The sequence below is a fragment of the Pogona vitticeps genome, chromosome 6 (genome assembly GCF_051106095.1).
Source record: "Pogona vitticeps strain Pit_001003342236 chromosome 6, PviZW2.1, whole genome shotgun sequence".
NCBI classification, from domain to species: domain Eukaryota; kingdom Metazoa; phylum Chordata; class Lepidosauria; order Squamata; family Agamidae; genus Pogona; species Pogona vitticeps.
In genome coordinates, this window is record NC_135788.1 from 47,588,486 (window position 1) to 47,601,240 (window position 12,755).

The window sequence follows — 12,755 nt, forward strand, 5'->3', positions numbered from 1 at the left end:
CTAAAAAGCTTCCTTCTGTGGGACACAGATGTGACCACTGGTAAGCCAGGTGGACAAGATAAGTTCCATTCTTTGTAAGGAAAAGAACTTACAGCAGAAGTCTACGGTTTTATTTTCTTTCTGTGGAGGATGGTAGCTTTGTAGAGAATGTTCACAGGTGGTACCTGTGCCAGGAGTAATAACCAGATGAAGTACAGTGGTGTCCCACATAGCAACGATAATCCGTGCAGCAAAAATCGTCGCTATATGGATTCGTCGCTATGAGAAATTAAAGAGCCCAAAGGAATGCATTGAAACCCCTTCAATGTGTTCCTATGGGCTTAAAACTTACCTTTTAAGCGAAAATATGGTGGCCATTTTAGCTGCCCGGTAAGAGAGGAATCTGTCCCTGTTTTACCCGGTGGCCATTTTGGAACCACCGATTAGCTGGGGAAAAAACATTGTTATGCAAAAATCAGTAAGCGAAACAGCTTACCGATCATCGCAAAGCGATTTCCCCCCACAGGAAACATCGTTATGCAATCACAAAAACGATCGCAAAAACATCGTTGCTATGCGGATTCGTCGTTAAACGGGGCACCCATTATGCGAGGCACCACTGTACTTTCATTCACTGTACTTTGATAGAGGCTAAAATGTTTAACTTTGCACTATTTTACCCAGGATGACACAGGACCTAGACTGTGACCCTTAGCCTCTGGCTCTCCAGATATCTGGGGCTAACTCCTAGAAATCTCAGATAGTATGGTCAAAGGCCAGCCATTCTGGGACTTGCAAGTCCAAAATACCTGGAGAACCAATAGTTCAGAACCACTGTATTAAATGAACTATTAGTGCTAAAAAGGAAGTGCATCCAATTTAGATGAAGTCTGAAGGCAGAGCCAAATCAGATCTTCTCAGACCAGTTCCCTGGGTTAAATTCTGTGTGGGCTCTGAGGTTCTGAAAAACATGCAAAAAATTATGAAAAGCATCTTTTATGTTTTGTTTCACTAAAAACACCCAGAATGATGAAAAGAGTGGGACTGTGTGAATAACCCAGTCTACCCTATGGATATTTTACTAGGGCCTTTCCAGTTACAAAGTTTTAGAGAAGAGACTGTGAATTCCAATCGTTTTGATTTAAAGGGGTGGGGGTTGTAAGAGTTTTAAGTCAGTCTGGAGGGTGCACTTGGTGGAAGATGACTTTGCCTTTGTACTGACAGGAGCAGCAAGAGCTAAAATCTGCACTGGCTATAAGTGTGTAATTGGGCCCAACCCAAGAAGCTAGTAATAGTGTACAAAACCCCTAAACAACTCATGTTTTGACTGCGCCTGCGCTGGTCTTCTCAGAATATTCTAGAGCTTTTGTAGAAAGTTGAGAGTTGCCCCTATAGCGCATGCTCCACCCGCCTCAGCCTTCAGTTCCATTTACCCGCCATAATAGCCTGTGCTTAGCAGAGACATAATTAGTGATGGACAGAGAGGAGGCTGGGTGGGATGTGTGAATTCATAGAGGTCCACTTGAAGAACCATGGTTACAGGTAAGTAACCTCTCTTTCTTCTTCGTGGCCTCTGTGAATGCACATAATAGGGTGACTAGCAAGCTCACTTACTGGAAGGAGGGCTGTCACTCTAGAACTGAAGTCAAAATTGCTCTTCCAAAACTTGCTTCCTTCTTGGCCCAAAGGTCCAGTCTGTAGTGCATCATAAAGGTGGATACATTGGGCCACGTAGCCATTCTGCAGATATCTGGAACATCCACACCACGCAACAATGCTGCAGATGTTGCAACAGCTCGGGCCTTCCGTAAGAATCTTGCCATGCAGCTCGTACGCCAGAGCAATAGTGGAGACAAGCTATCTAGAGATAGTTGATGAGGAAACAAGGGAACTCTTATGTGATCCATGAAAACAGAGGAATAATCTTGGAGAGCCACGGAAGTCCTTAGTTCAGGAAGTGTAATACGCCAAGGCTCTACAGACATCTAGTGAATGGAGTGTGCACTCACTTTCTGAGGAAGGTTGAGGAAACAAAGTCGGCAATCTCAAGGGTTGATTGAGGTGAAAGTCAGTGACAACCTTAGGCAAAAATGAGACATCAGGATACAAAATAATGTTGTCTTTAAAGAACTGAAGATAAGGAGCGTCAGATTGGAGAACTGCCAGTTCACTTGTCCTGCTTGCTGATGTAATAGCTGCAAGGAATAGAGTCTTAAATGACAGTAGGCGAATGTCACAAGAGGCCATAGGCTCAAAGGGATGGCGCATAAGTGTGTGCAACACGAGCTGAAGAGGCCATTAAGGTACAGGAGGTTTGACAGGTGGCTGGATGTTCGAAAGACCTTTCAAAAAGGATTTGAGAGCTGGGTGAGAGAAAAGACGCGCTGAGTCAGAATCTCGAGGCTGAAAAGAGACAATTGCTGAAATATAAACTTTAAGGGTGGACAAGGCCAGCCCTGCATCAAACAGGTAATGTAAGTATGTGAGCAGGGTTTAAAGTGAAATGGGTGAAGTTTGCAGCCGTCTTGATTGAGCAAACTTTGTAAAGTTGTTCCATTTATATTTATAAAGGAGGTTAGTGGATGGTTTTCTCGCCTTGTCCAAGACCGCCTGGATTAGGGGATGAGTCTCCATGCTGTCAAATGCAGTGACTGCAAATCTGGATGGAGGATATTGCCTGAGTTCTGAGTGAGTAGATGTGAAATCAGTGGTAACTTGAGAACAACCGAAGCCATTGCTCTGAGAGTGGGAAACCACGGCTGATGAGGCCACCATGGTGTGATGGCATTCGTCCTTAGCTGTCCTGGGAGAGAAAAGGTTAAGAAGACCTGACTCTCATGGAATCATGAAGGCATCTCCAAGTGAATTCTCACCTCTTCCCGCACGAGAGGCATACCTCCTGCACTTCCTGTTTGTTTGGGTTGCAAACATATCCATTTGGGGATACCCCCATCATTTGCAAAGCATTAGGAAGATCCCTTTGTCCAGTTCCCATTTGTGGGACTGTACCGTTAGACAGCTCAGTTTGTCTGCCAGCTCGTTGTCATTCGTTGAGACATGAAGAGCCACTGGGAAGACATGATGGTCATAGCACCACTCCCACAGATGTATTGACAGGAACAGGAGAGACATGGAACGTGTCCCTCCCTGTTTGTTGATGTAAAACATGGTTGTGGTTTTGTCTGTGATCACTTGTACACCCTGACCATGTATCAGTGGAAGGAATGCATGGAAAGCCTTTATGACCGCCAACATCTCTAGATGATTGATGTGGAGATGTTTGTCACAATGGTACCAGAGAGCATTATTTTGTGGGGTCCGCAGTGTGCTCCCCAGCCCATGGGGCTGGCATCTCTTGTCACCTAAACCGAGAGCTGTAAAAGTCAAAATGGGTGGCCAATCAGAAGAGGTGGTAGAAATGTCCACCACCTCAGTAGAATTGCTAATTCTGGGGTGACATGTAGTTGTTTTCATGGGCTGTCTTGAAGGGAGTTGAAGAGAGCCAGGAACCACACCTGAAGGGAGCGCATTTTTAGACGTGCGGGTGTTAATGCAGATGTTGTGGAGGCCATGAGGCCGAGCAAATGCTAATTATGACGAGTCGAGACTCTTGAGTGTGGACGAAACTTGTGAACAGCTCTGCACAGCTTCAGGATGCAGTTTGGTGGGAGAAATATATGTGCTCTGATAGAGTCCAGTCTTGCTCCTATATAGTCAACTACTTGGGATGGAATTAGATGCGACTTCTTTTCATTTACTGTGAGGCTGAGGTTCTCCAGGGTGTGCAGGAAAAATTTGGTACCTTGAATGGCCTTTTGCCTGGATGGAGACACCACCAGCCAGTCGTCTATGTATGGAAACACTTGTATGTCGTGTAGACGGAGAAAAGCTGCTACCGCAGCCATGCACTTTGTGAAACTGCAAGGAATTGTGGACAGTCCAAAGTGAAGGGCACGAAATTGGTAGACGGTGTTTTGAAAAGCGAAGCGGAGATATTTTCTGTGATGTGGATGAACTGAAATGTGGAAATATGCATCCTTTAAATCTATAACTACAAACCAGTCTTTTTGTTTTAGGAGATGGACAATGGATTCTAATGTGACCATTTGAAAACGTCATGGATGCAGGTAAGTATTTGGGGTTCTCAACTCCAAAATGGGCCTGATACCGCCATCCTTTTCTGGTACGGCGAAGTAAGGGGAGTAAAAAACGTTGGATATGTCTCAAGGTGGTATTTTTTGAACAGCCTGTTTTTTGAGAAGAGTCAGAATCTCTTCTTCTAGAACAGGGTTGAAGGATGTAAGCTTGACTTGTCCTAGAGAAGGAAATTCTATGAACTCCAGACGGTGCCCGAATTGAATGTTATTTAAGACCCAAGTATCTTTTGTGATATGGGCTGAGTTGTGAAAGAATGGAGCTAAGCGAGTTGTCTGTGAGAGTTCGAATAGCCTTGCGTTTGAGTCAAAGGTACTGCTTTGTTTTCTTAGCAGGTGGATGGTACGATTGATGTCTTTTTGAAGTTGTTTGTGGTCTGAAGGTCAGAGCAGAAGAAGAGGCTTGAGAGGATCTACTCTGTCTCATGTTTGAAAGCATGGCAAGATTGGGAAGATGGTTGTTGGTATTGTTGTTGAGGATGTTGTTTGTGCCACTGATATCTGTTGTACTTAGATTGTTGATGAATTGTGTAGGATTTGGCGGTTCTCTTAATTTTGTGTAAATTTTCCAGTGAGTCATCAGTTTTTTCATTGAATAGACATTTGGCATCAAATGGCAGGTCTGCAGTACATGTCTTAACGTCCTCTATAATGCCTGAGGATCTGAACCATGCGTGACGTCTCAGAGCGATGGCAGATGTTAGCGTCTTAGAGGCTACGTCTGCTGAGTGGCGGGAAGCCAGTCGTTGATGTTTTGCAACTGTAAGGACTTCTACACAGGTGCTTAGGAAACCTTGTCTTCTGTCATCTGGAGCTGCTTCGAGGGCTGGAGGAATCTGTGACAAGAGTTGTTGGTACGCCCCCATGGCCGCCTGGTAATTCGCCACTCTGAGTAAAAAGGTGGTGAAAGAATGTATCTTTCGGCCCAACACGTCCAGCTTTTGTCCGTCTCTATTCGTAGGACTGACATGGGCTTTCCCAGAGGATTTAGATGAATTCGAGTGAACAATTATGAAGTTAGGGACATGGTGCTTAAGAAGAAAATTGGTCTCATCACCATGTGTGTAGTAAAGATTTTTAGTTCTGCAAGCCACTGGTGAAGATGTAGAAGGTTGGTTCCAGGACTCCTTAATGAGCTCCATCAAGGCTGGAATAAAGGCTAGGATCAATGGTGGGGATCTCTCCTGACTGATATCGCCAAACACCAAGTATTCTTTGGGGGGTGGAGGCTGTTCAGTTTGGACCTTAAGTGTTTTGGCCATGCAGGAAATCATTTACACATACAAGGAAAAATCCTCTGAAGGTGAGGATGGGCAGCATCCAATTCAAAAGATCCTCCTTCCACAGGGGCGTCGCCTGAAGCTCCAGAAAAAGCCTCTTCATCTTGGTCTGTAGAGGCAGAACACCTCTTCCTGGTCAGAAGGCAAGGGTAAGCGTGTAGATTTCCTTGACTTCTGTTTAATATTGTCACATCCAGATATTTGTTGAGCAGGTAGTAAATGGCCTTTCAATTGTGCAGCCTTCGACATCGACTTGCAAGTTTTGGTCTGTTTAGTAGTATCCTTCGCCATTTCATGGCATTTAGAAACATGGCAAGTGTTGATGTCGAGAACCCGACGACATTGATGTCGATGTGGAGACGGGGAAAAGGAGGATGACATGGAGGCGTAGACATATCGGAGCTTCTTTCCCCTACAATAATCCTCCGAGCTTGATGACGAGTCAGTGTCGGTCTCGTCATGTCAATGCCGACGGTACAATCGCTTCCAATCGACCTCAATGAAGATAGGATCATCGTATTTAGATTTCTTACGGCGCTGAGATGATCGAGGTAAAACAATAACCTCACGTCGAGAAGAACGGTGCCAATCTGGAGAGAGATATTTCCTCTTCGCTGTCCTTTTTCAAGATGGATAGTTCAGCCTCGAGGAAGTTGACAGTGATAGAGGCATAGGTGACGCCCGCCTGGTGGAAACAGGGCTATGATGGGGAGAAGCCGGGCTAGAAAGAACAATGTGTTCTAGCTGGCCGCGGCTTGGAGAACGATCGAGCCCAGTAGGTGAAGCCTTTAAATGATGTGGACGAAGACTACTTTAGAGAGAGATTCTCGGTCCAGAGAGGAATCTTCAAGAATCTGCGACGGTAACGACCCCAAAGCAGGAGGAATATGTTTACGATGCTCCTTAGACTTCTCCTTTTTATCTTTCAATGTTGACCTTATTTATTTATTTATTTATTTATTTATTTATTTATTTATTTATTTATTTATTTATTTATTTATTTATTTATTTATTTATTTATTTATTTATTTATTTATTGGACTTATATACCGCCCCATAGCGCTACAAGCACTCTCCGGGCGGTTTACAATGTTTAATTATACAGGCTACACATTGCCCCCCCAGCAAGCTGGGTACTCATTTTACCGACCTTGGAAGGATGGAAGGCTGAGTCAACCTTGAGCCGGCTACCTGGGATTTGAACCCCAGGTCGTGAACACAGTTTTAGCTGCAGTACAGCATTTTAACCACTGCGCCCCACAAGAAAAGTTATACACATTGTTGCCAAGCTTTAAAAGCAGCTTTGGTGAATTTCTTGCAGTGTCTACAGGAGTGGGGTTGATGGGTATCCCCTAGACAAAAGAGGCAGCGGCCGTGACCATCTGAGAATGGTAGTTTACGAGAACACGACAGGCACCTACTGAAGGGTCCTGAGGGGAACATAAAGTAGTAGGAAAAAAAGGGGAATAAAGAGACTCACTGTATGAAGGAATAGCCAGTAAGTTTCTCTGATGAGAATTATAAGAACCAAGTTCAAAGGGCGAAGAATCGTAGCCACTAGACAAAAGTCCAAAAGTCAAAGTAACAGACAGAATAAGTCTCCAATGAACAAGTTCAATCTGATTAGCATGGGAAAGTGAAACAGTCCGAGTCAGCATGTAAGAGAAATTCACGAAGACGAGAAAATATCCAAAAACAGTCCGAGTCAAGGGGCAATCGAAAGGCAGAAAACGTGATGTGTAGTCCAAGTCAAAAAACCAAAGAAACCTATCAAAAAGAGCTCTAATACTGAGAAGTTCCTAGCACTGCGGCAGTAAAATGGAACTGAAGGCTGAGGCGGGTGGAGCATGCGCTATAGGGGCAACTCTCAACTTTGTTACTTTTCTACAAAAGTTCTAGAATATTCCGAGAAGCCCAGCACAGGCGCAGTCAAACCCCAATTGTGTGCATTCACAGAGGCCATGAAGAACCATTTTGATTTCACTTTCATTCTCTTTTTCTTCCATGTTTCATTCAGTAGTGTAGCTCCTCATTAATATATTTATATTACTATTTTCCAGATTTTTCTCCTAAAATTTGTCCCCTTTATTATTCACTTTAATGTATTGTTTCTGCTTTTAAGCTTCAGGTTACATTTTGTGTTGTGCATGGCAAATGTCACATCCTCCTTAGGATGGGGATATTAAACCTACCTGATTTGCAAATTCCATAATCACACAGGAGATATGCTCAAATTCCATAATCACAGAAGAGATATGCTCAAATGTGATAAGGAATTAAAGCAAGTTCAGAGATTCTTACTGTTTACTATTGCACTAGATTCATGTTCAGTACAGTGGTGCCCCACATAGCGATGTTAATCCATTCCAGGATTAATGTCACTATCCAGAAACATTGCTATGCGGGGGGGGGGGAACCCCATAGGAACGCATTAAACGGAGTTTAATGCGTTCCTATGGGGACAAAACTCACCGTTGAGCGAAGATCCTCCATAGCACCGCCATTTTCGCCGCCTCAGTAAGCGAGGGCAGCACGCAAAAACGCTGCGGGTGGCCATTTTGTGCACCCGGCGGCCATTTTGGAACCGCTGATCAGCTGTTTTCTAAACATCACAATGCGAAGATCGGTAAGCAAAACGCTTACCGATCATCGCAATTCGATGTTTAGCTTATCTAAACATCGCAATGCAGTTTCTCGATCGCAAAATCCGCATCGCTATGTAGATTCGTCGTTAAACGGTGCGCTCGTTATGCAAGGCACCACTGTATTGTCTTTCAAGAGACTACGTTACTCAAGGGACTCTCATCAGGATCTCTGCCTCTCTCTGAAAGGTTGAAGGCAAAAGAAGCATCTTCCCTAGACAATCCTCATGGGACTCAAAACACCTTCTCTTAAACCAGCCCCTTCTGGAACTTGGCCATATCAGGTTCATCAAAATAAGCAAACACAAACATATCATGTCAACTGGATTTAAGAGTTTTAATCTGTTTAACAAATTGAGCACTTGATAAAGTTTTAAATTCTGAAGCAATGCATTTGAACTTGCTTTCAATAATATATGTAAATCAAAGACTTACCACTCCAGTTTTATCTTTTTTCCAGGCTACATAATTGGTAGGATAAGATGGCAAATGAAGATTGTTCCTTAGTAATCTGCAATCTAATATCAAAGATCAAAATAAGTTGAAATGATTTTTTTATAAATCTATACAACTGTATACTTTACCTCCTATATCTTATTCCAGACATGATCTGACACCTAAAATTTTCATTTCCTTCATACTGACATTTAATTCTCTTCAAGCCTGATGCACAGTAAAAACTTTTGAAAAAAACAAAAACTGGGTGATGTCATCATCTGGAAACATATTCCTTTAATTTAATTAACAACTTCTTATCCTCTAATCCTTTATGTTCTGAGACTTCCCTAGGGATCCCTTTTGCCTTTGTGAAACCTTTGGGAGCCTCAGGCTGAATGCTGAGCCTTTAATATTGAAAAATTGCAGCTGGAAGTCCTGCCGCAGGATCAGGACTATCAGCGGCAATCTGGTGGTGAATTTCAAATGTTAAACATTAGAGGTTAGGAAGTATGAAGGAATTTCACATAGACATGACAACTTTGTGTAAGATTTATTTTACAGATAAGAAATGTGTTCCAAAAGAATTAAAGTTTCTCCATTATCTTTCTTTGAATTTAATTAATACTTTAATGACAGCCAGCAGTACTCCTTTATGCATTTACGAAGTTCCAAGGTTCAATTATCTTGTATTTTTAAACAGATCTCTCCATTTCCAGAAGATGAGGTAGTAAGTTGAATGATAATAAGTGTTATGAATGTTCACTTTTAACGGAAATTCTGTAATTTCTTCAATCTGAGAAGAGTGACTGTGGATAATAAAAGCAGTACCTTAATCTGACTTCTAGGCTGTGAGAAATGAGAAGTTCAAAATAGATTGGTTGAAGTCATTATATTCAGATTTACTGTACATTCTAGATCTGTAAATTCCATATTATCTAAAGAGCAGTCCAGATGTAGCTGGTTCAAAATCTTAGTGTCTTGGGTATGGATCTGTGGAGATAGAGGCTGGGAATGCAATTCCCCACTGTCCCTGCTGGGAGAAGAGCCAGCTTTTGTAGACCTGGGCAAGCCGCACACTCCCAGAGTGTCCCCAAAAGGGAATAGATCAAGACCACCATTGGCAATTTGGTGGTGACTTTCCAATATTAAACATTAGGGGGTATTTCACATAGATATAACAACTTCTGGGTACTCTATATTCAGAAAACCCTGGAAAGGGTTGCCAAAAGTTGGAATCAGCTTGACAGCGTGTAATTATAAGAAGAACATTTAGAAGAAGAAGAACATGAAGCAGCAGCAGCAGTGGAAGAAGTAGTAGTGGTAGTAGTAGTAATGATATTAAAATGTCAGATACCATTTGGTTTTGCACCAGAAAAAGTTACAAATACCTGGGTATCTTGAAAGCATGAGGAAGTTAAAAGTGGGATTAAATAAAGAATATATCAAAAGGGTCAGAAAAGTGCTTAAATCAAAGCTTACTGGTGGAATCACCATTAGAACTATACATATCTGAGTGGTGCCAGTTACGCAATATATTGCAGGCACAATAACTGGATGCAAGCTGAACTGGATATCTTAAACTGAAGAACGAGGAAACTAATGACTATCCATCATGTATTGCTTCCATGTAGAGACTTCAATAAGCTGTATCTTCCATGGAGTGAAGGCTAATGCAAATGCAGCAAGACAAACTATTAGCTAGAGCAAGAAAATTATGACCTTGCAGGATATATCAAGGAAAATCTAGAAAAACCATTAAAAAGTTGATAAAGCAGGATTATTAAAGAAACAAGGGAAGCCTATTGAAAATAAAAGTTAACTATGCACCAAGAATGATGACAGAATAAAGCACTCCATGCCCATTACCTTAGAAACATGCAGGGCAAAGCCAACAGTGAAAAAATGTGTTAATGGCTGAGAAAAGAAGGAAACTTAAGGATTTATCCTTACAGTGTAGGAGCAAGCACTCTGTACAAATGCAATTAAAACCTAGATTGAGAAATCTTACAATGATACTAGTTGTTGGTTAAGTTAAAAAGCAGAAGAAATAGTAGGCCACCTTATCTATGAGTACAAGAAGATTATACAAAGAAATTATTTCGAAAGACATAACAAAGTTGCAGCAATGGTGCACTGGAATATCTGTGTGAACTATAATATAACAGGGACCAAAAATGGTGAAACCTTACAATTTAAAAAGTTGTTGAAATGGAGAAGTCCAAATATAAATAAGTACAGACTTGAGTAAGTATGGCAAAAGAAAGCTCCACTATAATTAATACTTTAAGGTTCAATACCAAAGGACTTAGAAAAACATCTTTGTACTCTGGGCATAAATTAGACCATGGTACACCAACTGCAGGAAGCTATCTTACGTGGAACATCATATATTGTAAGGAAATACCTATGAGCATCCTAGGTTCTTGGAAATGACCTCATATTCAGGGAGCTAAAACCAGCCAATGTCTGGTGGGCTGTGGATACAGTGGAAAACACTAATTCAGAATATTAAAATCAATGGCCACTCTCACAGTGGCTGAAAAAGAAGTGAGTTACAGTTCTATTTTACAGGAATGAATAAATGACTCAATATGTTTTCTAACTGGGAAGCCAGAACTTTCTTAACACTTGTACATGGTCATGTGTTTTTTCTACTCTGAACTACAGACCTTCCTCTGCCATATCAAGCTGCTTCTCAATTCCAAATACACTCCCATGGATACACAGAACCAACTGTGTAGTTCTTTGGCTTCTTATCTATAATAAAAGGATAGTCTTCCGATACTATCTAATTATATTTAATTAAGCATCTATTCAGTAATTTACTTATCCATCTGTTGTAGTTCTCTTGTAATTAGTTTTCCAGAGTATTTTGGTCAGATGACTATTTTTATTAATAAGAGATATTTATTCTAATTTAGCAACTGAACTGAATTCAGAATGGCAAAAATGAACAGAAGATACTGGCACAGCAACACTGTGTTATGTGCTGCCAACTCACACTTGACTTAACAGTAACCTTAATAAGGTCGTTAAGCTGAGTGAGATATTTAAGGAGTCTTTTTCTAAGTCACATATAAGTTTTCTAGAGGCATTTTAACCTACTACCATCCCTCTTCCTCCCTCCCTCTCTCTCTCTCTCTCTCTCTCTCTCTCACTCACACACACACACACACACACACACACAAGAGCAGATTCAAAGACATGGGCTCACATTCTTCTGTCTTTGAAAGGCTCACATTCTTCTGTCTTTGAAAGCGTTCACTACATGTCTTGATTTGCAGTAAACATTTAATGTCACATCTAAACTGAGAAAGCTATCAATATTCTTAACAAGAACAGGTTGCTCACTTGTAACTATGGTTCTTCAAGTGGTCTTCTGTGTATTCACACAATTGGGGTGCTTTGCATCTGCACAGATGATCCTACGGAATGTTCCAGAGCTTAAGTCTTGTGTCTCTCCTCCATAGCCTATACGCATATGTTCTGCCCGCTCTCCTCAGTCCCACGGCATCCACCGCTTAAATATTAAATTATACTGGCGGGGCAACAGCTGGGAGGTGGAGGCTTGTGCTTGTGTGAACACACAGAAGACCATGCTACTTCCACTAACAACTATATAAAATTAACACCCTGATTGAATGATTGGCTAATACAGATAATTAGAAGAACAAACAGTAAGAAGGTAAGTATCACATTCCCATGTGGCTCCTGATTGTTTCACCAAACTAACATCCATACTATGGATGTTAATAAAGTATTTTAATATTTTTTTAAAAACAGGGGGAAAAAAACAATTTAAGAACTCACGCTATGTGTCTTTCAGCTGCCACCAGCTGATTATATCAACATTATTATCAACGATAGAGGTCCAGGCCACATGTCATTTTAAAAGAACCAAATCAAAATTGTTTATTGTTACAGATGATGATAATTCAAGCAATGTTGTTAACTCTTAACAAACATCCTCCTTCATACACTCTCAACCACCACTCTCCCTCACCCAAACTCCAAAACTCCCTGAACTCTCAATCTCCTTCACTAAACTCCTCCTCCTGCTGCTGAGTCTCTTATATCTCGTGACACCACCCCTCCGGCACTCCCATTGGTATATGCAGACATCACATTAATATTCATGACCTGGGCAAACACCACAGCAAGAAATATAAAAGTACTAAAACAAATGTTGTCATTTAAGGCTCCGGGGTGCGAAAAGAAGCTGAACAACATGGTGGGGAAAAAAGGGACTGAGGGGGATTGGC

The 12,755-nt window shown here is 41.6% G+C and overlaps 1 protein-coding gene across 3 annotated transcripts in view; it reads right to left on the reverse strand.

The window, feature by feature from the left end:
* Window positions 1-12,755, reverse strand: part of TOPAZ1 (testis and ovary specific TOPAZ 1) — a 97,031-nt gene that overhangs the window by 62,592 nt on the left and 21,684 nt on the right. For all 3 annotated transcript variants that reach the window (XR_013537276.1, XM_073003455.2, XM_020799488.3), the window contains exon 7: window positions 8,491-8,573. Coding sequence is in view for 2 of the 3 variants with exons in the window: in XM_073003455.2 (XP_072859556.2) it covers window positions 8,491-8,573 (83 nt within the window). In the remaining variant the exon portion in view is untranslated. The remainder of the gene's footprint in view (window positions 1-8,490; window positions 8,574-12,755) is intronic.